The sequence below is a fragment of the Carassius auratus genome, chromosome 18, assembly GCF_003368295.1.
Source record: "Carassius auratus strain Wakin chromosome 18, ASM336829v1, whole genome shotgun sequence".
Lineage (NCBI taxonomy): Eukaryota > Metazoa > Chordata > Actinopteri > Cypriniformes > Cyprinidae > Carassius > Carassius auratus.
In genome coordinates, this window is record NC_039260.1 from 10,273,140 (window position 1) to 10,301,054 (window position 27,915).

Sequence of the window (27,915 nt, forward strand, 5' to 3'; positions counted from 1 at the left end):
TTACCATTTTTACCTCGAGGATGATAAAATGAGTGAAAAAATATCATAGACCTTGAGAAAAAAAAAAAAAAAAAGACACCAAGCCATATTGAAAGATGATAATATCAAAGATTAAGGCATGCACTTTTGGGATTGAGCAATCACCCATAGCACCCTGCTTAGCAAAGCAATAAAAACCACTCAAAATACCTTTTATATGGTCAAGCAGCACACATTTTTTTAAATGATGAAATTCTGCAACTACAGGACTTTCATTGTCAGAAAAAGATCTAGCAGATTATTATAGTCTTGAAAAGGGGAAGGATTCATGCACGACTCACTTCAATGATTCAGACATACATGACTTAAACCCTGCTGATCCCTTTCCTAGATGATATTTAAAAAACAAAAAGGAGAGGAGTTAAATTCTATACAGAGTCAAGGGGGGCATAAGATAGCAAAGAGGGATGGGGAAGAGGAAAGCTATAAGATGTGGAGCAAATAATTAGTAGGTCAAAATAATTAACAGCAAGACATGGTTCACTTAAAAAGAAAGCGTCCCAACTCAGTGACATGATTTATTTTTGTCAGTGAAACACAATTAAAATGACAGTGGGGTAATTACCATATAACCACTCTTAACAAACGCAATTCTTAAGTAGTAAGCAAGCATGGGAAAAACAAAAACAACTGCACTTAAATTTTACCATCAAATACAAGAATATACCTGAACGCCTGAGTAAACCGCATCACTATAGAGCATTTACATTTACAAAACAATCCTCACCGTCAGAGCAAAGATATGAATTATGCTAATCTGTGCATCTTAATGAGGTTTTCTTTCCCATTAATGTCACTCTTATTGAATGGTTAGTATGTACCTCAATGAGGTTTTTGAGGGATTCCTTGAAGTCCTTGTGAAGAAAAACACCATGAGCGGTGCCTCTTTCATATTAAAGAAGCCCTGATAAACATGAACATGCAATATTGGACAAAGGAAGAACTGAAGAAAGAAAAGACAATATCGGAGCTGTACATTCAGATTGCAAAGGCAGACCAATATTTTTTTTTTGTGGGGGGTGGGAGGGGGAGATGGGCTACAGGCCATTCTATCTTTATAACAAAAAAACAGAGTGTGTGCAGGGTGTGTGAATATGGGACAGTCTGTTTTGATCAGTGAATGTATCTGCGCTCTCCTTGTGTCACCGTTTCATGTTGTTCAGACGCACAGTCTTCTCCAACTCAAACTGCCGGTGGTCCACTCGCTCCAGGAAGTTCTTTCTCTCCACGTACCTATACACACAGAGAGCAGAGACAGTGAGGACAATGGTGGAGGAAAGCACATATAAACACACTTGACAAATGTAAAAAAGCACTTGACAAGAATGACACTGACACAAACATTTCAATGACTGCATACACCGAATATCATCTTTTTGCCACTGTTCCACACTTCATCTCCAGTGATGCATTTCTAAAGCTTCTTTCTATGCTTTTTTGCCGTTTCCCATTTGAATGAAGCACAACAGCAGTGAGTGGGGACAGTGGGGTGTTGGTAAATGTCAGCACCCTGGTGGTAATGTACTTTTACACTCATATTTGTTTCTTTTTTTGGGCATGCTGGCTTCACGATGCTATTACTTGTCACAAGTGGTTTGCAATTGTAAAGGGCCACAGAATTTCAGATTTTGGATGGGTTCCTTTTCTGACATATGAAATATTTATTTGCCCTCGTGTTGCTCCAATCCTGCACGACTTCAGTTCTTTTGCAAAACACAAACAATATTTTTTAAAACGTTTCTATTTTTGTCCATGTAATGAAAGTCGATGTGGTCCAATTTAAAAAAAAAAAAACATCCACAGGAGGAAAGAAAGCCACACAGGTTGGACATTTATATAGCATAAAGGCAAGCTCAAATCATAAAAGGCCAGAATTTGTTTTGGACAACACAATAGGGGCTTTAGTGAACCTGTATACATTACATGTCGGAGGTTATAGGTGCATGTATTCAGCGTCCCTGTTTATTGTCAGTACAAGTATCGCTGGTACTCAGAGTAAGAGCAGATGCTGAGGACAAAGAAAATAAAATGGCCCTTTCAGGCTGACATCATCTGGTTTTGTGGTTTTGCTCATAATAGTCTGGGGGTTCAGGTTCAGGGAGCTGGTTGATGATCAGCAGAGAAGGGCATCTCCTACACAAAGCTTTATATGTGAGGTCTAAAAGAATTGTTGTGTAGCGCAATATGCACACAGAGCAGTTGCAACGCAGACATGTGACGCTATGGAGCGGAGACTGAACATTTTATTAGATATCACATCACACCCCGGCCAATGAAGAAAAGAACACAGAGCAAAAACTGATTGCCTGTGTCTTGTTTGAAGTCCTAATGGGATCTCTGTGAAACACACACTAACACCCACACACTTAAAAACTCAAATCTGATTTGAGCAACACACTGGGTTTAAATGGCTCATTTGATTTGATTTTTTATTTTTATACAGTTGACAATTACATTTTACAAATTTTAAAATGCTATTGATATTATTGTGGATGATTCCATACGTTTTAATTTAGAATTTTTATCCGTTTAATTTAATATTTCTATATAGCTGTAATTTATTTTTATTTCATTTTAAGTAAATCCAAACACTGTACTTTCACCTGCCAACACATCTTGAGTGCAATGTCAAAAAAATTCCCACAATTTTTTCCCACAATACATATTTTATTTTTTTATAAGGATTAATTTTTGGATAATAATGCACTGAACTGCATATCACAATACACATGAAAAGAGCTGGTGATACTTTGGTTTCATTCACACATTAATTCTTAATTTTTCCACCGTGGTACATAATATCCATATTCAATTTTTGGCATCTAAACAATAATAAATTGATGCATACTTTCGCCTTGTCTCTAACCTTTACCATTGCACTGGTATTTTTTCCTGCTCTGCCTTTAAGAGTTCTATGTAATTGTAAATGCCCTTTTTGCATATGAAATGAGAAAGCAATTTGCTGTGTTTACACAGATTTAGCTAAAGGTTTGCTGTTGGGTCCAATATAGCTTGTGCTGCCCCTTTTTTAATGACAGGTTTTTTTTTGTTTTTGTTTTTTTTAGAAATGCATGGTGCAATTACACTGTGGCAGGTTTACATATTTCATTATGACTCTCAACCTGTTCAGGATAAAGTGAAATTATCAGGGACTTACCCGGAGCATATGCAGAGCAGTAGTTGCTACACACAGCCAAGAACAGCACATGCTTTTCACATTTAACTCTTTTCATTTGTCCATCTATGAATAATAGTGTGTTTTCTATCATGTTTCTAAACACTGAATAGCCATCTTTGAACAGGTAATTTTGTTGGAAGGGAGGAAGTTTTGCATTCTAAAAAATACTGTATACAATTCAGTAGCATACTAAATTCTTTTTAAATGAAGGAATAGGGATGGGCGATACATCGCATGCGATTGTACGCAATATTGCATAGCTTGTCAGTGATCTACGGTTCTGTCTATTAAATGGCGCTCCATTTGAAAGCAGGTGATGGCGATTGACCACTAATCAGGGAACCGGCTTTAGTGACGAAATGCGCGTGACAAATCGCATGCGATATTTCGCCCATCCCTATGAAGGAAGTTGTTTTTTTTTGTAATATGACCTATTTAAGCTATTTAAGTTTTTTGTTTACCTAGTTAAATTCTGTAAACACTCAGAGAAAACTGTGCATCCTGCCTGCAGCATTCGAAGAGCACAATCTGTCACATTTCTGCTCTGTTCCCCCTTAATCCCAGCAGAGGGTCACTCTCCCCACTGTCTCAATCCCATGATGCTCTGTAAGCTCTGATGCCCAACCAACCATTTGCCTCCAGAGACATGAGGCCCTGGGTTTACAAACTGTGTTAGCTCTGACAGATCTGGGAGCATTTGTTGTCCTACATTTTGTGAAAAAAATAAGACCTTCAACCATCATTCTCATAATGAAAACAGTACTGTGGACATATAGTTTGGCCTAGAGGCCTGTGCACTATACTATTCTATGGTCTATGCGTCCTCCACACACTTCAGCAATCCTCCTCTTAAACCACATCCCTCTCAGAGAAACAGAAATATGGGAAAAGTGGCAGACCATAATTTTGTCTGCTTTATTTTTAAACCCCCAGGCCAGGTTTTTAATTTAGTAACTGTTCCACTCCCTACAACTGTCTGATAGAGAACTAACAGTTACTTTCATCCATATATTAAAAAAATAGGAGCATCAGGCTCTTTTAGGAAAGCCAGGGCATCACTGCTGAGTGTACAGTGAGATTTAAATTGAAAGCTTACCTAAAAATGTCAAAAAGTTAATCACTTTTTGCATGATATTCTTCAGATTTGAAAGGATGTTTTCTGTTCTGGTTCATATAATGAAAGTCAGTTGGGTCCAAAACAACAATGGACCCCACCGACCATGTTTGTATGAATGGGACAAAGAAAAGTAAATAATGATAAAACTAAGTTTTGGCTGAACTAGTAAGTAGGGCTGTGTATTGGCAAGAATCTAGCGATACGATATGTATCATGATACCGGGGTTACGATACGATATGTTGTGACACATTGCGATACTGTAAGCAAGGCGATATATTGGGATATTTCTTATTTTAGGAATAGTATATATTGTAAGGAAAGCTGTCATTAACACCACATATTCTTATGCTAACCTTAGCAGTAAATAAATAAATAATTGCTTAACCAGAACACAGTGTGATCTGGGATTTCCAATAATCAGTGCCTGTAACATTAAACATTATTGAAACAATTTTTTTGCAGTATGAGTAAAGGGGGAAAATGAAAGTGCTTGCAGGATCCTTTAGATAAATGTATAATACATATAAAATGTATTTTATAAAAAGACCATATTTTTTTTAGAACCTGCTTTAAAGTTTCACAGTTTAAGTTTACAATTGTAATATACAATGTCATAACATTTTGATCTGAACAAAATAATTATATCTGCTTAATATCAATGTAAAATAAAGTGCTAACAGGATTCCTAAAGAAGACAAAACGACTGTAAAACAATAAAATAAATACAGATGTTGAACTTTTCCACTTGGATTTTACAGGTTTTTCAGTTTGTATTTATGTTCCGTGTCGACTCGCCGAAACCGCGACGGGAGCACCGCTCAAACTGCACAAATTGCCCCCGAAATGAGAGAAAACTACAGCTGCGTGGCGAGTCTCTTCACACGGGTTGCAGTAAGCGGTGGAACAGAGGCAGCGCCAGCGCTACAGTCCCGCGGTGGACGTTATCACAAAAGCCCAAATGATGGCAAACTTCAGTTTTGTACACTGAAACATGAACTGGAACTATTCTATCATCCTCCATTAATAGCAGCGAATTAAAATTAATGCTAACATTAGTGGCGTGCGCTAATGCTAGTATTTCATCTAGTGGTCTGGAAATAAACTAAACGAAACAACTGCCACGAATCTTGTACGTTTTTTGTTATCGATATTCCGTTTTTGAGAATCGATACAGTATCGCCCAAACAAAATATTGCGATATTCACGTGTATCGATTTTTTCTAACACCCCTAATGGTAAGGGAGTAAAACAGAATGGCAACTGGATGCACAAATGATGTCATTATATATCACCATCCCCTCAGGACAAGATGTAAGTTTCTCTACCCTCATCTCCCTGCTTGTTTTTACACCAAATGCATCTTGGGAGTGGGGTAGTGTAACACAAATGTGGCACTGCATTACCCCAGAGGAATGTAGGATGGGTAACTATGGTGACAGGGCTAGTTTAGAGAGCAAAGCGAGACAACAACTAACTTGATGCTCTACTGAGATAACCTAAAGACACAGCTGTGGCATGAAACCCAAGAGACCTCCTGAAACAAACCCATCGGTGTGCATTCACCAAAAGCTTGATGGGAAACAAATGTTCCACCAAGATTTGACTTTCTCCTCCATGACGTTAGAGTGTAGACACACAAACTATGCGTGTGCAGATCTCAATTATGGTCTTGTTTAATACCCAAAGCCTTTTGAAGTCTAAAAACTGATCTGTAGATTACTAGCACTACAGTCAGTCCTGACAGGGTAAGTATACTTAATCTATGAACTTTATTTTCAATCTCTTAAACATCATAATTTGTATCATAATGTTGTAATTTGCCAGGAAAGACCATGTATTTAGGTTTGTGGTAGCAACCCTGGGGACAAGCAAAAATTAGCTCGCTATGTAAAGAAACCATCCATTCAGAGTACGGTTCACTCTCTTATCTCTGTATGCACTTACTCTCCATTACAGCAGGCGTAAAACTTTTCACTGTTGACTGTTAGGTTTTAATTATACATTTGAGATAAATGAGGTATGTTGAAGGAATCGATAAATGGGTATTGTCTATTATTAAAATGAAAACCTCTTTCAGGAACCTCACCCTTAATATTAGGCAAAGGAGGGTGAGAACAGCATTTATAATCCGACTATACTCTTGCATCTTTCATTTATTACTATGATGGAATGAAATGGAAGCAAAACAAAATAATGGCTAGAATGTCCCACACGCTTCTGATTGGTCGACTAGGAGTCACCCATAATGGTTTTCTCATTTAAAACAGCTTTTTGCATTACATTGTTTTTATTTTATCTACGAAGGGATTTGGCGAAAAGTTGAACCTAAGCTTACATGAATGTTCTCCAGCATGATTGCAGATGATTCAAAGATCATCTTGAGCTTTAATGGAAAAAGAATGTCTCATGACTATCACAAGTATCTGAGTAGTGACCTGGAAATAGCGCAGAATCATAAATACCTATTAAACATTTCACGTCATAATGTTTCTCTGGTTTTAAATACCTCTAAGTAGGGGTGTGCCGGTTTCAGAATTGGTGATGACGGTTATGACGTGAGTCAAATGTGACGGTTCATAACATAACCGTCGGGGGGGGGGGGGGGGGGGGATCTGCCGTAGAGTCAATTGGTTGATCTTGGAGATAGCGGGTTAACTCCGTTTCAGCGCGCGCTCTGATCGGTAAAGGGGCAGAGATTTCAGACCTCCGTTTATTAAGGAGATCTGTCACAAAACTCATCATCCGCGCCAAAGTTTTTTGAGCAAATTTCAAAGCCGCACCCGCCCGCCATCCGCTGATTGTTTTGCGGTCTATGCTTTGCTGATGCGAGCCGAAAAAAAAAAAAAAAAAAAAAAAGCCATTGTCTGTTCTGGAAAGGATGCAGCAAAAATATTTAATGCTAGAGTATGAGGCATGGGCCTACGCTGAGTTTCATTTACAATGAGATGCGCTCTAGTTCACAGTGCAGTGCAAGTGAACGCGGCGCGCTGGTGCTTCCATGTCACGGTTATCATTGTCTGCTATATTTGCTTTTTATTTATTAAAATACATGCAATTGGTTGATGAAACATCTATTAAAATTAAGATACAATTTGTTCAAAACGAAATTCGTTTTTAAGAAAGGTTTTCTACCAAGCAAAATTTAATGAAGTGGTAAATATCATGTCTGACGATTTACAAAACTTCATTAAGTGGTAAAAACCATGTCTCCCGATATATTGTGCATCTGATGATCCTATCTAAAAAATGAAAATAATTTTTGATAAAAAATGTTTGTAAAAAATATTTTAGTGACACGGTTTTGGCGGTTATAAAGTTCTAATGACGGTGTTCAACTATAACCGCCGGTCTCACGGTTATATACTAACCGTCACACCCCTACCTCTAAGCTACACCCCCAATTCCAGCTCAAATGAGAAACATGATGAAACTGCTGTAATAAAAGTGAGAAGTCAATACTGCAGTATTCCATTCACTTCCTGTAAACACTACTTTAAACTTCCTGACCCTGGTTAAGCTTTTTTTGGTATAGCTTTGCATCATCAGCTTTTGAGAAAAGTCCTATTCTAGACCTCTTTCTCCTCAAGATAGCCATCAAGGCCAAGATAAGCAGGTTTGAATGAAGCGCTACCGTCTTAGCTCCCCCTCCATTCATTCTGCAGATCCACTGAATACTGATCCTGGACCAGTCTGCAGGGCGATGATAATCTCAATTTTACAAAGAGTTATTTTCATTCCGTCAACAATTGCGAAGAAGAATGTGCATCATGACGGTAGTTAAATCATTTTAATTAAAACATACTACTGGCAAACACATTTTCTCCAAATGCTCATCCCTAGTCATAAGGGCAACTGCAAAGGTCAGGATGTTAATCAAATGCATGCATAGCATATGGTTTTACCCCAAATACATTCATTTTACTGTCCAGTTAACATCAGTGCATAATTAATGAATTGTAATGTATTATAAAAATTGCACCGAAATATAATCTGCCAGCACACTGTGGCTTTAAGCACTTAATGATATTTATTCAGCTCTGATGAAAACCTCAGAAGCTAGTATGAGACACTAATGGGAGATAATATGAGATGATGTGTTTGTCTGGGTCACTAATGAGGCTTAAACATACCCTTCTTTGCCTCGATTATGGATTGCCAGCTCGTCTGAAATGCCCTCTTCTGTTTTAAAGGCATCCCAGTCCATCTTAGACTTCTCCAAAGTGCTCATCTTCTGCTTTTTGGCCCCGATGCGATTCAGGATGCTCCCCATGCCCGCTGGCCTCTTTGCACTAGAGGAAGAAAGATCATAAAAAATATTTTCAGTAAGGATTTTCAAGTATTAAAATTGGCGGTTCTAACTGAGAGGGGCTAAAAACAGGCTCCTGTGACATTTTTGTTGGATTCTGAAGTGGAAATAGATCATCTGCATCAAAATAATTTTGTTTCAAAAGGCCGGAAGACAGACAAAGGAACAGGGTAAAACATATTTCATAATTATATTTATAAAAAGATCAAATGATGATCCAAAGTGGAAGGAGAGGCAATCTTATTCTGGTATGTTTCTCGCAACAAGCTGCCTGAACAAAGATGTGTTTTGAACATTACCAAAGTCATCTTGACACTAAGGTTGTGCTTGGCTGCAGTAATGAAATGTTAAACGATCTGTGGAATGAAAGAGCTGAAGAGTCCAGACCAGCCCTCCCTCTTATATGTGGGTGCCAGTGGGAGTGAGTGGGCTGGGGGTCTGCAGGGGGACCTAGGGGTGCATTAGAGGGTGCCGGGGTGTCCAAGGACAGACGATTTCACGAGTCAGCGACTCATAGGAGAAAGTCTGCCATGAGGAACGAGAAGGAAAATTGTGTGTACGTGGAAGATTGTACAATTTTTTTCAGAATGTGAAATTTATATAAAATATTAATAAACAAAAAGGTCTGGGTAGGAAGGTATTGCAATATCAGTTTAAAAGCAGAAAGAACAATTGCACCACCTCCTTAAAATTCCCTTATATAAATCGGTTGTTAATGCTTTGTCTTGCTTCAAGCTGAAGTAAAATTAATGCTATGAACTTGTATTACTTGACTGCAGGGTAAAAAGACTTCATTAATTTCTTAATGAACTGCAAGTCGCAGTTTCCTCGCTGTGATCGAGTCGATTTAGCAGGATTTGTGTGTTCAACACACGGCGTGCACGTTCACACAGAGGAATGAGGCGACCCACAAACAGACACATGACTAATGTCTAAAGGTCTGACAAAATGCATCTGCCATCTGTGCAGAAACTGTCAACATTCTTCAAGGAGAAAAACAGGGAGGTGAAAAATGCAAAATGAAAAAACGGGAACAAAGAAGAATGCTTTAACATCTGCGAGTACACAATTACGCTTTCTTTATTATGAATTTGATCCACATTCTTTGGATATTTTCTTACAATATCCATCCATAAGTAAAACGTACATATATTATAGATTTTTTTATGCATTATATTTTTTTATTTTTCCAATGTTTCATATATATAGGATTGTTAGCTGGATGATTTATAACTGCATGCATGTATAAACGCACACCTGCAAACTGAAACATGTCAGATGAAGCCCATTATTACATGAATCTTTGTGCCAGCTGTTTCACTGCAGTGCTGTTCCCACGACAGTCAAAGTCTGGCCAGACAACACAGAAAAAAATAATGTTGGGGTGCAAAAAAGCCAGCACAAAAAAGTAAAAATCAATAATGGTGAAATCAATACTATAATTATATTCCCTCCGTTACAGCTGCATCCACAAACACATTCCATATGATGACAGCTCACCTGACTGCTGCATAACTATTAAAATCTAAGATTCTGATATGAACAATTCAGTTAGTCTATATAAAATTATTCATAGACAGCACAGCAGCTCATTGGCCTTTCCATTTAAAAAAGAGGATTGAAGAAGAATTCATTTAAAAACTGTCACCAAGCTGTATGCCTGTGCACAGTGGAATCTTACTGGTTAAAAGTTCTAAAAGAGAATGGTTAAAAGAGAATAATATCTTTTTGTTTTCCCTGCACATAAAAAGTATTCTCGTAGCTTCATAAAATTGAAACACTGATGTCACATGGACTATTTTAATGATGTCTTTACTACCTTTCTGGGCCTTGAATGTGGTAGTTGCATGACTCTATATGCAGGGTCAGAAAGCTCCCAGAATTCATGAAAAATATCTTAATTTGTGTTCTGAAGATGATGACATGAGGGTGAGTAATTAATGACAGAATTTTCATTTTGGGGTGAACCTTATTGTAAAGTGCTTTACAGACTCGCACACAAAAAAAAACAAAAAAAAAAACTGAACTGAACTGACTCAATCTGTTTTGTGAAGCGATAGTCTCAGCCTCAGACGCCACGCCCACGGACCGCTGGCGAAACGTCTGATTCATATGGGACACAAAAGTGGAAACACTTCAGGAGTGTTGAAGTTGTCATCGGATTGGTTGAATTCCACAGGATTTCCTGGGAGAGGTGTGTGTTAGTTCGTTAACGTTCCACCTGGAAACAAAGATACCATGGCACCAAACCTCCTCACGAAAGAAGAAAGTTTACAACTGTGATTACAAGTGCTTATCAGGATCATCTAAATGCTGGATTTTCCAAAGTATGCGAAATATTTAAAGTTCACCGCATAGAATCTTTAAAATAAGTCTGAGAGTTTTACACACGTCTTTTATTGTGACAACATTTCCACTTCTTGAAACGGGACGAGGAATGAAATGAACTGTGACTGGTTATTTGACATGTCGGTCAAATTGGCCAATGAAAGCTGCCATACACGAAACTAGTGAAGCGAGACATGAAACAACAATAGTGAGTCAAGGATTATTGTGAAAGTGTAACCTGCAAGTTTAACAGCTTAGTCAACAAAACCAATACATACACACAGAAAGAAACCGGAGCACTGCTTAAACCCATCCTGACAGATAATCAATATACAATCAGGGCTGAGCTGATAGTCAATCCTGTGTGCCATGCAGCAGTGTCTATGTGAGCGGGGAACATTGGGCTGGAAGCCAGTCCACAGTACACAACACTGGGGCAGAATGCTAAAAGCAGAGCCAAGGTGACTGTATCCGGACTCATTACCCACAATGCTTAAACTGAGAGAGATGTATGAGTTACATCACATGCAAATAAAATAAAGCATACTGGGTTATACGCCAACGCAGGCACCTAAAAGTCAATTAAACTGGAATTAAAACCTAAAGGGAAACAGGATGTACAGTGTAAAAAAGTAGCCCAGAAGTCTGTGAGTTCAGTTGTTTATTTGCAGTAAGAGTTCTCCCATGACAGAAGTCTTTTTATCATCTCATTTAAAGGCACACACAGAGTCAGCACGTCCCGTCACTCTGTGTAGGGAGAGGAAAAGGCTGGAACATCCTATTCTGACTCCTTTCAAGACAGGAAGTAGACCCCCCCCCCACCTCATTATATCAGTTTATGTCATTGTAAGTTCACAGAGTGGCTCATAAACTCAGCATCGACCCGCAGTTGGTTGACAAGTCTTTCCATCTCCACAGTGAGTAATTACAGCCTTTGTGACATCATAAGAGAAGGCACAACAGGGCATCATGGGAGACGGACACCAGCTAACCCTGAACGCTTCATCTCCATTATCTCAGTAGCCTGCCTGCTCAGACTGATCTAATGGTATTTTACTGCCTGAGGCGCGGACACTGACCTAGTTGTAGTCCAGCTATTTACAAGAATGTACAGGCATGGACCTGGGAAACGACTATAAACCCAGTGCGCACAAGTCCACTATACGACTAGCTTTAAGATATATTTATTGTATGAAATACATTGTCATTTTTTAAATGGCTTTTGCACCTAGATGGAGCAGTCATGGGCCATGCTAATCATCAAAACCTAGCAGACTAATTGTCTGGCACCCAACAAGCCAGTTAGTGAGGATGAATAGTAATGTTATTGTTAACGCTTGTTTCTTACTCATTTTCGCTTTAATATTCCCAGCGGCAGTGAATTTAGAGACGGAGTTTCCGGGTCCAGTCAGGGTGGTTTGAACTGCTAACGGAAAGCTAAACCAGTCTCAAAGAAGTTGTTTCTAATTCTCTTTCAAAGCATAGCTGGTACAACATCAAAGCACCAATTGTAATAAATTCACCACACTCAACTATAAATTTCTAGACAATTACGGTCAAGACTTCAATTCGCCTGCTGTGAGCAGTGGCCCAAATATTACCCACAATCCACAGACCTGAATTTGTTTGTGAAGACTATGATAGCTTTGTGTATTATGTATTACAGTTATTGAGGTATTTATGGTTTAGAAATGGTTAGTTACCCTAAAGACACAGCACTTAGTGTCTGTATAATGCTTAAAAAAATAAAAAACACTAATCTGTGTCTAATGGACATTACCCTAAAGCGGATAAAAAAAAAATTTTTTAATGCAGTTTTACACAAACCAACCCTTTATTCATTAACATGAGGAAACATAACCAATTTAATAATCACACATTAAATAATTAGGCTTAAGAAGTGTGATAATCTTAGATTCAACGCATTGCCAAGAGGCAAAGACAAAAATTTAAATCTGTCCTTTACTGTAGCATACGGCAACATAACATTTGGATTAATGATGCATTGGCAAAGATACTGGAGTTTCTACATATTATATTTTCCCTGACAACTCATTTTTAGGGTCCTATTTTTCTCTCCTTTTAATCTTCAAAGAGCGGTTTAAGTTGGAACATGAGGTTCTGAGCATCTCTGCTCCGCCTCTAAACATGATGAACGACAGATTTACGTTCTGTGAACAATGAGCAGCACACCTGCTCATAGACAACTAATGAACATACAGTCATTCACATAAACACACCTGCAGTGCTAAGACCTAGAGTTCAAAGACCTTTTACGCCCCCAGGCCCCTGTGATCAGCCACCTGGACTTAGTGACACCTACAGCCCCACTTAGCCCCTAAACTGTGATTTGTGTCATGTCTAAATGCTCACTTAAAACACATTTCTGAAAATACTCGAAGGCCATGTACACACGGTCTCAAAATCTGGTTGTCAATTCACCTTTTACGGTTTAATCCTGTTCTATACACACACAGTTATGTAATTCAAGTAATTTTTTTTTTATAACCACATTCTACAACAGTGCTGATCGAATTTCAACTGAAAAATGTAGGTAGTGTCAATCGCATTTGTAGAAATTATATGCATTGTGTACAGAACCAAACTGAACTTGTTAATGACGTGCATATCAATGTTGTGATGCAGAAAATCACAGGGAAGGAGATACATCTTCACTCTGGGTTGACAGATCTTGAAATATTAAAATCAAGTAACTCAAAGTCACATTTTAAGTTACAATAGTAACATTATCATAGTGACCTCTTGTTTCATTGTACTTGTGCACATTTACTGATTCTATTTTTATGGCTTTTTTATGGCATTTAAAAGCATGTCACTGCATGTTTTACTATGTAGAACTGTGCATGAGACAAAAAAATAATAATTGTCTTAATATACAAACCCAGGTTTACAAATACGGTATGAAATTATGTTAATCCAGGGTGAACTATTTCAAGTGTGAACCCATGATAAAGCAGTTCCTCTCTTCCCTAAATTACCAGTGCAGATATTTTCAGCACAGATGGACACAGTGTTGAGTCCAACTGTGAATTCAACTGAGCTCTGCAGGAGAAAGATGTAAGGAGACGTGAAGAGATAGAGCCTTCCCTCTCAAATACACACAGACAGATTTTGTTTTCACGTTTTCAGTAGTTGCTGGGGAAACTGTCTGTGAAACATATGTGTGGTTTGTCCTTTGGAGCTTCTCTGAGAGTACGTGTCTTTTATGTGTGCACACAACACTAGCCTTGGGCTTTTATATTCTTTGGGTCTGAGCATATAGGTGTACATGTGCATGTGTGTAACAAGAAGTGGAGCAGACTCCGAAAGACTGGAATGCAGGAAATGTATACTCAAGACACAAACAAAATGGGCGACTTCAGATTCATTTTACACCGTGCTAATGGATAATTATAAGTCTTTGCAGTGCTCCAAGATTCAATCACATTGCTCTCTCACACAACCCAGCATGTAACAGGACGACTATTATATTTTGACAAAAACAGATGATAAACAAATGCAAGAATCATGCCAAACCTGCTTCCATGATGCTAGCAGGTGCTCTTGGCAGTTGCCAGGACATTGGTATTTGCTTGCTAAAACTTGGTTGCTAGGGTGTTCTGGGTTGTTTAGAAGATGTTAAGAACAGGCCAAAAAGCCCACTTTTTCCTTACGTGATATGTATGAAGATATTGTTGTAGTGACCAAAGTGTAATTTCCATGACGCTTTTAAAGTGAACTCAATAGTGCTCCAATGATGAGATAGTATGATACGATGGTTTCGTTTCTTCACATAAAAAGGTAATAAACAAAAAGAAAGTTAGTACAATGGCGTTACAAAATTTTATTGTAAACAATGACAAATCTTACATCTACTGGCGACCATAGACCGTAAAATAAATGGACACAGCGACCCCATTGGAACTCAATTGAGACAAGTGAAGCCCGTTTTTAGCTATTTTTAGCACTTCCGTTTCTGACGCGCAGACAAACGAAGCTTGACGATGTCAGCAACCTGTCTGACAGATGTAAGTCTTCTAGTAGCTGTGCGTGCAAACTGCCATCGTTAATCTTGCAGAGACGGCGAGCTTGAGCGGGGAGTTCTTTGGCGTGAGTGAGCAGGAGTAAGTATTCTGATTATTTTGCATAGTATTTTAAAATGTAACGCCAGTACGCCATATTAAGTTAATTCCCTGCGAGCTTCTCCTCCGGTCTGTACGGTAATGCGACAGAGAGTCAAGTGGTTATGACGCAATCGTTAGCCTATTTTTACAAAAACTGTTTCTACGGGGCCATAATGTAACATAGAAGGTAATGGAGCCCTTTATACATTGTCGTGTATCTTTAGAAATAAATAATGGAAAACTGGAGTCTTTTAATGCCTCAGATGTAAAGTTATTCGCTGTCAAAGTGACGCTAAAATGAATGGGAGGTCAATGGGATGCTAACGCAAGTGAAGTTCTGCTACAAGATGGCGGCACCCGGCCGACTTCAACTTCCTGTCGACTTCCTTGCCGCCTGCTGGCGACTTCCAAAGTTCCACAAGTCCATTACGTCATTTACTACAGCTTACAAACTTTCTTAGCAAATAGGAGCGACCTGTTATTGATCTGTATTATAAACAGCAATGATAATAGAATGCGCTCTGATTAAATCAGCACTGAGAGCACTGTAAGTGCGTGCATCCCTCACTCCTCTGTCTCTGCCTGTGAACACAAGGCTGTCAGACTTTGTTCACCTTACAAGTGTCCCAGTTCCAAGCTGTCAGTTCATTTCCCATCTTCAGAGCCACCGCCTGCTCTTTGCTCTGCATTTCTTCTCTCACTTACGTGCTGCTCCGATCCTCATTCCACTCACATATTACCATACTTTACGAAGAGGCCAGTTTGGTAGTTGCACAAATAAAAAAAAAAAAAAAGCTACTTAGCTAATTATGGTCTTATTATATCTGCATAGCCGTTAAGAGCAAGTTACTGTAATCACTTCCAGCCATTTTGTCTCTAACGAGGCCAATTTCCTTCCTGAAAGGGTTTTCTGTTTGTATTTCAAGGAAAATGCGGAAGGGGGTCTTGAGAGGACCCCAGACTGACATTCCCCATCTGTTCCCACAACATTGAAGAGAAGAGCGTTACCCAACTTTCCGCTCAATGTTTAGAATATTGAAGCGCCGCAGCTGCATGTCAGTGAGGATAAAAACACTTCCTGGCACAAGCAGGATCAGTCTTACATCCTGGTGTTTGAAGATGGGGCTTGACGAGGACTGAAGTGCTCTAGTTGTGTCTCATTGACAGACTGAATGGAGGTTGATGGAGCTCTCAGAAACCGCAGAGAAACAGGAGGGAGGTAAAGTGTCTAAACAGCAAGAGCTGGTTTGACATTTTAAAAGCGTCTGTGGTGAATTCCCCCCAAAAAATGTTGAGCGCTGCTTTGGATATTAAAGTAAACACACTTAATATTTCATGTGTGATTCTACATTCAGAGCTTAAGCTTGATTGTAGGTCATTGCAACTTTTTAAACACTTCACTATTAAAAGAGGGTTTTCAAAGCAATGTAACAGAAGAACCAGTTTGTGGAACGGAAAGGTTCCATGGATGTTAAAGGTTCTTCCATAGGCATAACCACTGATGCCAATAAAGAACATTTATTTTTAGAAGTGTTGAAGCAAATATTAAAAAGATTTAAATATACATCAGCTAAAGCGCTGTCAGATTCAACCGCAGTGTGTTGCCACATATTTACAACCTCCTGAGATGATGCCTTTCTGAGAGCTCTTGTTTAACACGTAGCCACTTGGGGGATCTGCATCTGTTTTGGCAGGAGCACACTGACATACAGGAAACTGTGTGGCCTAAACTCTTCCAGGCCACGGCACATTTCTAGATGCCAGGGGAGTGATGAGTGGCCTGGTTTTGTCAAAAGCATTAGCTGGGAGTAGGAGCACATGGCAGCGGTGCTCTGATGTGTCCGGTGGTGAGGGGGCGTGATATTGAACCTTAACTTCAGTTAACACGCATTCATTATAGCGTGAGGACCTGCTGACACGGCGTCCAGCTGCGAGAAGACTGGGACCGGGTCATTTCAGGTATGCTAATGAAATCCTGGAGTGGCCTTCCCCATTTAGACCCAGAACAAGCTTCCCTCTGCTCCCTTTGACCTCATTATAAGTGGGTGAAGTGGTTATCTGAGCTAGTAACAGAAAGATTGTTAGTTTGAACTTCACACTGAGAGAATCATCAGTTCAGTTGGTAAAAGCAGGGTTTGCAAACTTTTTGATGCAAAGTAGGGATGGGCGTTTTCCGCAAATATCACCTTCGAATATTGGAGCTCACAAAAAACGAATATTCTAATATTTGTTTATTTAAATAAAGTTTAATGAGACAGACGTTATATTTCAGCAACATTTATTGTTTCCTTCATTTTGAACAAGCTTACACACAATAAGCGTGAACATTAAACATCGTGTTTTGTAGCTGAAAACCTCTAACAATGCGTGCAAACAAACAAAAGTACAGATTAAGAGCAAAAAAAAAAGCGAACAAAGAAAAAACGTAAAGCAGCCTGCAGCAATTAGGCTATTGTAGAACGTAGCCTACATTTAACTTTGAAAACTTTTAAACTGTCAGCAAATCTTTTTTGCTTTTTTTTTTTCTATTGTTTTACATGTTCTTGTTAAGAAATACGGGCACGTAAACATGATCGGGGGAAATTCGGCTCCTTAGTCTGTTAACAATAAGGCCGGGCGGGGAGAAAATGCGCTCTGACGGCACAGACGTTGTCGGGACTCACAAATAAGGGTGTGCTAAGCGAATAAGTTTTGTGAAGCGCTTCGTATTTGCATTTCAACACTGAATGGGATCCTCATCTGGTGGAATACATGGCTCCAGCAAGAACTGTTCCCACTAGTCTCAGCTGGACTCTCTGTAATTATCGCTGAAGAACTGGCTCAGCTCTCGTTGGCTGCATCCGCTCCACTCGCATCAAGGAAAATGTTCTGATAATGTTCAAAAACATTTTTTTCTTACTTCTCTCGTGTTTTCATCTAGAAACCTGAGATGTTTGTGCCGAGGGTCTAGGGCGGATGTGAGAAGAGGAGTTTTCACTGCATTCTCCAAGTTAGCGGTGTTTATTCATTGCTTGAGAGATGCTGCAACAATGTTCTTGAACTCTGTCACTTTCTGTGATTCTCCACTGCATATTTGAAGTACTGTAGAAGACTGCAGTTCTTAGGGGCCGTTCACATATCGCATCTTTTGCACACTCAAGTTCGTTATTTCCAATGTAGGCGCGCGGTATGCGCGCTCATAATGGAAGCACCGTGGTCGCGGTGCGACGCGCCCGTTTTTTTCCAGACACATCCGTACCAAGTTAAAAACATCTTAACTTTTCAGAATGCCGCAAGCACACCGCAGGTCATGTGACAAGAACTAACCATTCAGCTTCATCCTTTCCCGTAACAACGTTGAAAGCTCAGCCAAGATGAAGGAACAGCTGATCATAGCTGTATATGGATTGCCATTTTGAAATAAATTTAGAACTACTGAAAGCGATTTTAGTGCTGCAAATCCATTTATCCTTTGCTGACATTTCTACATTTTCATGGAGAGAGCGCGTCATTGTTGCTTAGCAACTGCAGACGCCTCAGGAGCGCTTCTGCCCGAGCACTTTGGAAAGAAGGAGAAAGCGGCACGCCTAGCGTTTCCCACGTGTTTTTAGGCGCGGTATGTGAACGGCCCCTTATTCATTCATTAATTATTTTTTGCTTGCATACATCTTCAAATATGCCGTGGAGAATCACAGAAAGTGACCAAATTAGCTTTTATTGTGAACTTTTTTTTTTTTGCGAAATTCGCATATCACTTTTATTTATCGAATAATTAGAGCAGAACGAATATTCGAATGTTCGACTATCCGTGCACAACCCTAATGCAGGGCACCCCAAATATGATTATATTCTTTTGAGAATGATATATATTTGTAAGTGAAAATGAAAAGCATGTCTTATTAAATTTACAGTTCATGGAATTTTGGAACCGGTTCTAAAAAAAGAATCAGTTTTCCATACCCAACCCAAATTGCAACTGAAAGTTAATCATTATTAGAAATAATTTTCCTTGTATTAAGTTAAATTCTATCCACTATTTAAGTAATTAAATGAAAAATTAAGAAAACAACTACTACAATACATAATATCAAGTAAAAAAAAAATACATGAATAATAATAAATAATATTCAATACATAAAAAAATATTATTCCAACCAAGTTATCATATATAGAGTCACAGAGCAAAAATTATAATAATAATAATAATAGAAATGTATAATAAAATAAAAAAAACAAGCTTTTTTGTCTAAATTTTAGGGGTGAAGCCTCTTCATTTCAATAGGAATTTGTATGATCCTGTGGAACTTGGTTTAAAGATCAAAAAATTTCAACGCAAATCATTGCAAGTTGGCATGCAAATTTGCCTGTGTTAGAGCATCGTCCTGATAATGCCATGTTGTGTATTTCCTTAGTTGTGGATTTTTGGTTATGTGAAGTATTGGTTGACCGGGGTGGGGGCGGGGGGGGGGGGGGGGAAACAGCCGATATATATATTTTTATTTTAACATACTTAAGAAATGTCAAATCATTGGACAATAGATTTTAAAAAATAAATGTGTAAAATAAACATACTTATACTTTAGATGACAACCAACAGGGCACTCAGTATTCTGGGCATCGGGAAATCATATTTTTCAAATAAAACCAGGGTAACCCTAATTTTTACATACAGCACACAGTGAAAATTACACGAATATGACAGTGGGCAAGTGCATAAAACACAGAATAATTTGAAATCACGAGTTCAACGTTTAAAAGCATTCAATTTACAGAGACCAGCCATCACGCAGAGAACACAGGATCATGCTGGATAAAAATGTACGCTTCACAAGATCTCACAGCTGGATTCGACCAAGTTTGCAAAATTAAATATTTATTAGCCATTCAAAGATTTGTTTAAATGATAAATGCGTATTTGCTTAATTCTGACGAGAAAGTATTATTGTTGCCTTACTAATAGTTTAAAAGCAATCATTATAATACTTTTTGTATACATTAATTCCTTTGTTTAACCGTTCTATCTTATTAAACAGACTACTATCCGTATTAGACAGAACAGTTAACAATGACAGTAAATAAGAGGGAGAATGTGAGCTCAGCTGTGTGCGCTCAGGCGCTGCTTTTCTCAGCACCATCAGTCAAAAAAAATAGTTTGAACACATCGGCCGATATTTGAAAAATGCAAGTTCAAATATCGGCCTTGGCGATATATCGGTCGACCACTAATGTAAAGTAACTTGAGATTAGAAATAGAGAAGCTACCATATACCAGTTCGAGTCCCATAAAGAAAGTATTAGCCAATAATACTGTGACTTTGAGAAAGATACTTAAAAAGGTTTCTAAAAACTGCTCAAGACATGACACGTTAATGGTTATTGTATGTGACTTAAAACTAGGAGAACTATAAAGGCAGGGATAAAATAGCATAAACTTCCTGCTGTAAGGACTACTACAGAACAGCTGAGTTTTACTCATTGGAATGGAAGCAATTATTCACTAACCCTTGGAATACTGCCCTAAGCATGAGAAAATTGAGAACTAGAAAGCACTAACCAAACGACATCACACAAGGGGAAAACTACTAATATTACCGCTTTGGCCACAGGGCTTCTTGCTTTGATTGTGGCAACCTTATTTATTTGTAACAAAATATGACAAAAATGGTTCATCCACATTCACACAGAGTGTACAGTCTCTTTCACAGTAGATGAACTGCTTGACCCGACGAAGAGCATGGTGTGTGACTGTTCTGTAATAATGGAGAGCAAAGCCCTATTTTTAGGGTCCTAGAGATGAGGCTCTATAATTAGAAAAGCAGAGCTGTGACTGGCGCATGTGGAAATCATTAGTTTAAGTAGACGTACACAAAGGTTTCCCAGAACCGCTGTATGTCACTGTGTTACTCACACTCACATACAGCAAGCTGACGAGAAGCCAAGCGGAACAGAAACAGGAAGACAGAGGTCATATCCTCTCTCTGACTCTGTGTGAGTGTGTGTTGTGCAACCAGCACTTATATATGTATGTGAATACGTAAGCTTTGATGAAGCCACCATTGTCCTTAAAATACAGATTTATTTGTGTGCTTCTGGGTGCTAACATGGAGCTCAACCTCAACGTCAGTCAAGTTCTGTGATAAGACCACAGAGACACTAGACAATCAATCAAGCCATCACTGGGGCTCAGAACAAGCATCAGTAAATCTGGCTGGCTCTGTGATCGATAGCACTTAGACGACACCGATTTACACCATGCTGCTCCACACTTGAACCTGTAGCAGTGAGGTTACATCGGTCTGTGGTGTCCACACAAATGGTGCTCACACCTGGCATGTCCTAAAAGTTATCATTCACACGTTCATGCAAACTCGCAGTGTATCCAGAATTAACTTTTGCCACTTCAACTGCCAAAGCACATGTACAGGTCTTAAATATTTCTTACTGTTTCTTCTGAAACTGTACAGCATTTTTCATTTTACTGTTGCTGCAAGAAAAAAAAAAAGGTATCCTAAATAAACTATAACGGTATCTATTGCACGGAGGAAAAAAGGTTAGACTAACATTGTACAGTTCAATTCAGTTCAAATCTAACATTGTTTCACATTAGTTCCTAATAAAGTTACCAGCCAACTGGTGAAGAAATGCATTCCATTTACTTGCCAAATCCCATTTTTACTTGCATTTTTCTTGGCACTTGGCAAATGTGTTCAGTTTGATCCATGTTCACACACCAGCGGGCTGCTGGGAAGAATCAACAGATGGGGGGTCAAGGTGAGTGTGTGTGTGTGTGGCGGGAGAAAGAAACTGAAGAGCTGTTTAACATCATTTCAATAATTTGAATTGCTGACAAAATGACTGGCTCTGCATGCTTATATCGTAACATTGTCAATGTTTTTTGGGAACCACTGGGCCTTATTCAGGAAACAGAAGCGGAACAACTTGTTTATAATTCCATCATATTTAAATTAAAGCAAGAACAGCTTTACAAATTATTTACACAAATTACTGATTGTATGTTTTATCAATGAAGCTCAATGTATAGAAAAAAATTAGTTTTTATTTAAATCCTGAGCATTAAACTTGACTTATTCAATTAATCAATATTGAGCATTAGATTTGGCATTTATCAAATTGAACAAACAAGAATAAGTAAAATCAGTTAGTATCAATAAGTATCAACATAATTAAATCAAAATAGTTGTCAGTTTCAGTTAGTTCTTTTTTTGTGGGGTAACACTACGATAACTGAAAATATAATTTAACTGACAGTAGTTCAGAAAGTAGTGCATTAGATATCATGAATGAACTACCAATGAACAATACTTTAACAACAATAAATTATTCTGAACACTTTATTGTTCAAAAGTTTGGCTGGTTAAGATTTTTTTTTTTAAGAAATTTCACTGATGCTGCATTTATTTGTTAAAAAATATATTAAAAACAGTAACGTGGTGAAATATTGTTAGTGTTACCTTTCTATTTCAAACATTTGTAAGGAATGTAAGGAATTATTTTACATTTAAAATGTAATTTACTCCTATGACAAAGGTGAATTTTCAGTCAAATTATCCTTTACAAATTATTCTGTAAAAAAAAAAAACTCTTTTCATCATTAAAGTTGAACACAGATGTGCTGCGCTCTCTCTCTGTGTGTGTGCGCATGTGTGTGTGTATATGTATATATATATAAGTTTGAGGTATTTATTTTGTAAAAAATATAAAAGCATCTCCTTTGACATTTGATCGATTTTATTTAGTCCTTGCTAAATTAAAGTATTAATTTCTAATAAAAAACTAAATATCTTACCCTAAACTTTTGAACAATAGTGTATACTGCTAATATATTTTTACCACTTAACAATACACACAATTTAACATTAACGTATTATAAACAAACAAATTAACATAGAATAATATTTATCATGTTTAGAAATTAAAGGTAACCTAGAAAAATAAATGTAAAAAAAAAAAAAAAAGTTGTTCATCAACTTTGATATGTAAAATTTTAAATAATGTTAATCTTTCCTGTATATGGTTACCATTTTCCATAATTCTAGCAACCAGTTACAAAGTAAGACCTGTGTGTAAGGAAAGGGTACAAAAATGCCACGGAAGGAAGAAGCGTGTATATAACCATCGTCAGCAGTTCTGCATTGAGGCGCAGTATGACACTGTTAAGTAGAGAAACAGAGAGCCGCTGTGCCTGTGTGTGAGAGAGAGAGAGAGCGCCACAGTGCTGACTCAAGCCCTCTAACCTCAAATCACACAAAAATAGGTTTAAAGGAAGAGAAGGCAAGCACGTGAATACTGGAGACAGGTAGCCTTTGTGTTTAGGCTCCTTCAGTGCCTAGTTTAAGCGGGATCCCCGCTGTGCTGGAGAGAGACAACCACTGGAATCTGAAGAGGCCTGATTTAAAGTCACATTGCCTGAGAAATTATACGCAAGCACTTAGAAGCCATCAAAATCAAAGCCAGATACAGACAGAGGCCGAGTGAATATAGAATATTTGTAATGTGGACATTAAGTGACAGCCGTCTGTTTGGATGATAAAGGGATGAGAGAGGTAGGGTTCAAGCTGCTTTCCTGCTCCGCAAGCCAACGCCCCATACTGTATATCCTGTGCAGGGAAAAACATGACTTCCTGTTCAGCAAACATTCTGGGTCTCAGAGGACAGATGAGAGCGTCTGTCCAAAAAACCCAGTGTAAGGAGTGGTGAAGACCAGAGGAAGATCACAACAATGATTGACTCTTAAACATACACAAACTCCACAGATGTCCTGTCTGGACTAGGAGGGCCATTTCTGATTGGTTCTGTAGAGGAAATTCAACCCGTACACACACATCTGTGCACACTGGGGATGAAACATTTGTGTTTCATCTCTGGTTTTCCCTACAGGCAGATATGGAATTATAGAGGATCAAAGACTCGCTATCATAGCTGTCAGGGATCAATGACACTTCTGGCATTCCCTCACGGCAAACACACACAGACGTCTCCATCCATTTACCAGCACCAACCCCACTGAAGGAGATCACATCTAATTACTGTAATATAACAACATCAATAACAAAGAATTAATTATAGTCTAAGCGCTAATGAGTTATTCACTTCTGCGTCACTGAAACACAAAACAGAACCATTAAAAACCACTTTGTTTCATTAATTAACTGACACAATGGTTGCAAACTGTAATTTCGCATGTACTGAGAAGGATCAGAACAAAAAACAGGACTAAAGGGTGTACTGTGGGATGGTACCTGGATGCAGAGGAGAGCGGCACGGATGGCTGGGGCTCAGAGGACTCTTCTTTCTCCTTCAGCACTTTCTCCTCCTTCAGAAAACTCTTGGCCTCTCGTGAGTCTGCGTCCACCTCTTTGGTGACCCTGTGGACCACAACAAAAGATATAATGATCAAAACATTTATTCTACACATTAAAATCCATACATAAAGAAAGAGAGAGATCTAATATATAAAATATATTTTGTTTGTATATTAATATATTTATTTATAATATAAATTATATGAATAAAGACATAATAAAGTTTCAAAATATATACTCCAAGTTTGTGTATTTATATATACATAAATATACATAGAACACACACAATGCAAACAAAAACTTATTTTGCATGAGATTAATCGTTTGACAGCATCTATCTATCTTATACAAAAATAGTATTGTTTTTTTTTAGTTTAAATGTTTGAGCAAGAACAAATACAAAATACATATAAAAGATTTATATATTTTAAGCAAAGGCTGTATTTTTGAACTACCAAATATACCAGTAAATCATATCCACAACTGTTTTTAACATCGATAATAACAAATGTTTCGTAAGCACAATATTTGGATATTAGAATGATTTCTGAAGGATGTGTGAGACACTGGACTAACTACTGATGGAAATTCAGCGCTGCCATCACAAGAATAAATTACATTTGAAAATACATTGAATTAAGTTAAGCCTTAAATTATCCAACAATTGTTACGTATTAAGAATAAAAGTATTTGGGAAAAAAATATTTAATAAAATTATTCTGGTTGTCAAACATTTGTGAACCTACACCTGGCTTCATGTGTTATGCAGATGTCACTATTTATTTATTTTTGTCATTTATGCAGTGAAGTTCATAAATTTCAAAAGTATCAAAAATGTCCAAATATTCAATATTGGTCAATGAGTTGAGATTCATATTGAAATGTATTCTATAAAAATGTTTTCAATCAAATGACTTCAAAGCTTGTCAGTGCTTTGAGCTTGGCATGATTTGAATATTTTACTGGCTCATAAATACAATGCACTGGAATTAATTATTAAAAAGCAGCAACAGTATGCTAAGATGACGACTGCATTTTTATTAACTATTAAATGACAATTCACTGAAATGACCCAAATATTATAAATACATTTTATTAATAACATGCACATTTGTTTGTTAGTGTGTATATATATATATATATATATATATATATATATATATATATATATATATATATATATATAAACTGCCTATTTGCACAAGCCACCGTTTTAAAAAGAACATCTCTAAATAATTGTCTAGAGAATGTTAAGCTTTGCTTCTAATTAATGAACGTATACTGCCATCTGGTGGCCATATAAAGGACTTACAGTTACAAAAATCTGTTCCACTTACCGAACTTCTTCTCCTGCGAAATCAAACACCTTGGTAATTGTGATTTTGGAGGATTCTTTTGGTTTGTCCTCCTGCTGCTGAGACACTGTGGGGGGTTTACTTGGCTTATCAATGCCAGTTGTAGTAGATGTGGACTATAAGAGATACAAACAAAAAAACATGCACATTTATCTAAGAGACAATTAGATAAAATACAAGCATAAAATACATCATATGAAAAAAGAAATGTAATTTTATGAACTTAAAAAAATAGGTAATTCATTCTGACTGTAGTATTATGACTACAAAAACACTGAACCAAAAACACAAACCACACACTATTTTTTTTTTTTGGATAAGCCCAAATGGGGCCAAGACAGAAATCTGATGTCAGTACATGAATATTAGGAAAAATAAATGATATATCTTACTTCATTTTCTTGAGTTGATGTTTACCTGCTGAGAGCCTGTACTTGCAGCTGCCTCTTTGGGTCGAGAGCCGACATCACTCAAAAAACTAGCCCAAAGATCATCTGCTTTCTTCTTCTGTTTCTCTTCGTTGACCTCTTTTAACTCAGTTACAAAATTATTTTCTTTTGACCCATCTTCACCTTTCTGTTGGTCTGCCGAACAACCCTCAACATCATCATCTAGTTTAAGGCCTCCTTTTTTCCTCTTCCTTTGTAAACATGGAAAAAGTGAGAAAACTTCCTCTTACAATCAGTTTTGCTTGGATTTAAAATATACGTTTGTAATACGATACCTCATAGGGATGCCTGCATTCGTTTTCTTCTTTTTCTTCTTCAAACGCTCTGACTGCTGCCCATTATCATCCTCCCCTTCCAGCGCGTCCTCTTTCACACATTCATTCATGTCATCCTCGCTCAGATTATCATCTGATCCATTAAAAAAAATTTCAACCAATGTGAATAGATGATATTTATAACACCAAGAAAAGAAACAGAAAAAAAAACAGCAGTTGGCAAATGAAATTACGTTCCATTTCTGCCTCTTTTTTTCCCTAAGAGTTATTTGTGCACTGTTGGTTGAAGAGAAAAAAAAATAATAATAATATTAAAAATACATGTTGTCACTTTCAGTAACTTAAAAAGAAACATATATATATATATTTTTTTTTTTTTTTTTTTTTTTTTTTTTAATCGTATAAGCAGTTAAGTCTTTCGGTTTAGCTTTGCCAGATTATTTTGACCTTCAGTGCTCTATTAGACTGAATTTTTCTCATATTTTAAATAAGGAAAAGTAGACAATTAAAGGCAGAATGTCCTCACTTCTAGTCCTATAGTTTTTCCTCTCAGTACCAGTTCTTCCAACCACTTTAAAGAGTCTTAATACATTTTATGCTGTAAATGTATGATCCTTCACATATAAAAACCATGAAAGAAATGGTATTAATTTGCAAGACATACATGACCATGAAAGACCAGCAGGGGTCTTGCTGAATAATATTAGTAATCGTTTGCATCTTTATCACTTTCACAGCCCAATTAACTTATTTTAGAAAGAGGTACGTGAGCATATTAGTTAATCTTATCACATTAAACACCTATAATATTCAAATTAATTCTGTATAAATATATACTGTAGAATAAATAAACCATATATACATTAAACACAACACTTAATAATTATAGATACAAATTATATGTTGAAGATAATTCTGATAGTATGAAGCCAAAATAAGCGTTATCTACGAAACTCTTTGCGTAATTATTTTTGCATATCACATATTATGAATTTATGAAATAAAGTGTAATGTTAAAACGGAGCTCTATCCCTCTAAATATGCAGAGCACAGACAGAGTAGCGTTAGCATAGCTTCATCGGTGTTATTTATCAACCATGCTAACGTCATGCTAAAATATCTTACCAGAGGGGACATAGTCTTCATCTTCATTTGAGGAATAGCCGTCCGAGTCGTAATCCGAATAATTCATTTTTATTTCTCTGTGTGATGCGCGGTTAGCAGCTAAACCAAGGACTCCGATTAAAACAAGCCTAAAGGAAACACAGTGGCTAACCAACTAGCTTTGAGCAAACGTGAAACTGCTTTACTAGAAGCCCAGCACGTTAGCTTGCTAGCATCATCCAATCTTTAAAAGGGCTATCTGCCATCTGCCTGCATGGCCTCCATTCGTTTTCTTTTTCTTCTTCTTCTGATGTTTATTGGCGGTTGGCAGACTAGC

The 27,915-nt window shown here is 37.5% G+C and overlaps 1 protein-coding gene across 1 annotated transcript; it reads right to left on the reverse strand.

The window, feature by feature from the left end:
• Positions 1 to 518: 518 nt before the first annotated feature.
• LOC113118413 (craniofacial development protein 1) lies at positions 519 to 27,896 on the reverse strand. The gene is made up of 7 exons (XM_026287550.1): positions 27,600 to 27,896; positions 26,475 to 26,607; positions 26,168 to 26,390; positions 25,733 to 25,866; positions 24,333 to 24,458; positions 8,466 to 8,624; positions 519 to 1,272 (listed from the first exon to the last, which is right to left on the reverse strand). Exons 1-7 carry the CDS (start codon positions 27,664 to 27,666, stop codon positions 1,182 to 1,184), a joined length of 933 nt encoding a protein of 310 aa, XP_026143335.1. The 5' UTR covers positions 27,667 to 27,896; the 3' UTR covers positions 519 to 1,181.
• Between the last annotated feature and the right edge of the window lie 19 nt (positions 27,897 to 27,915).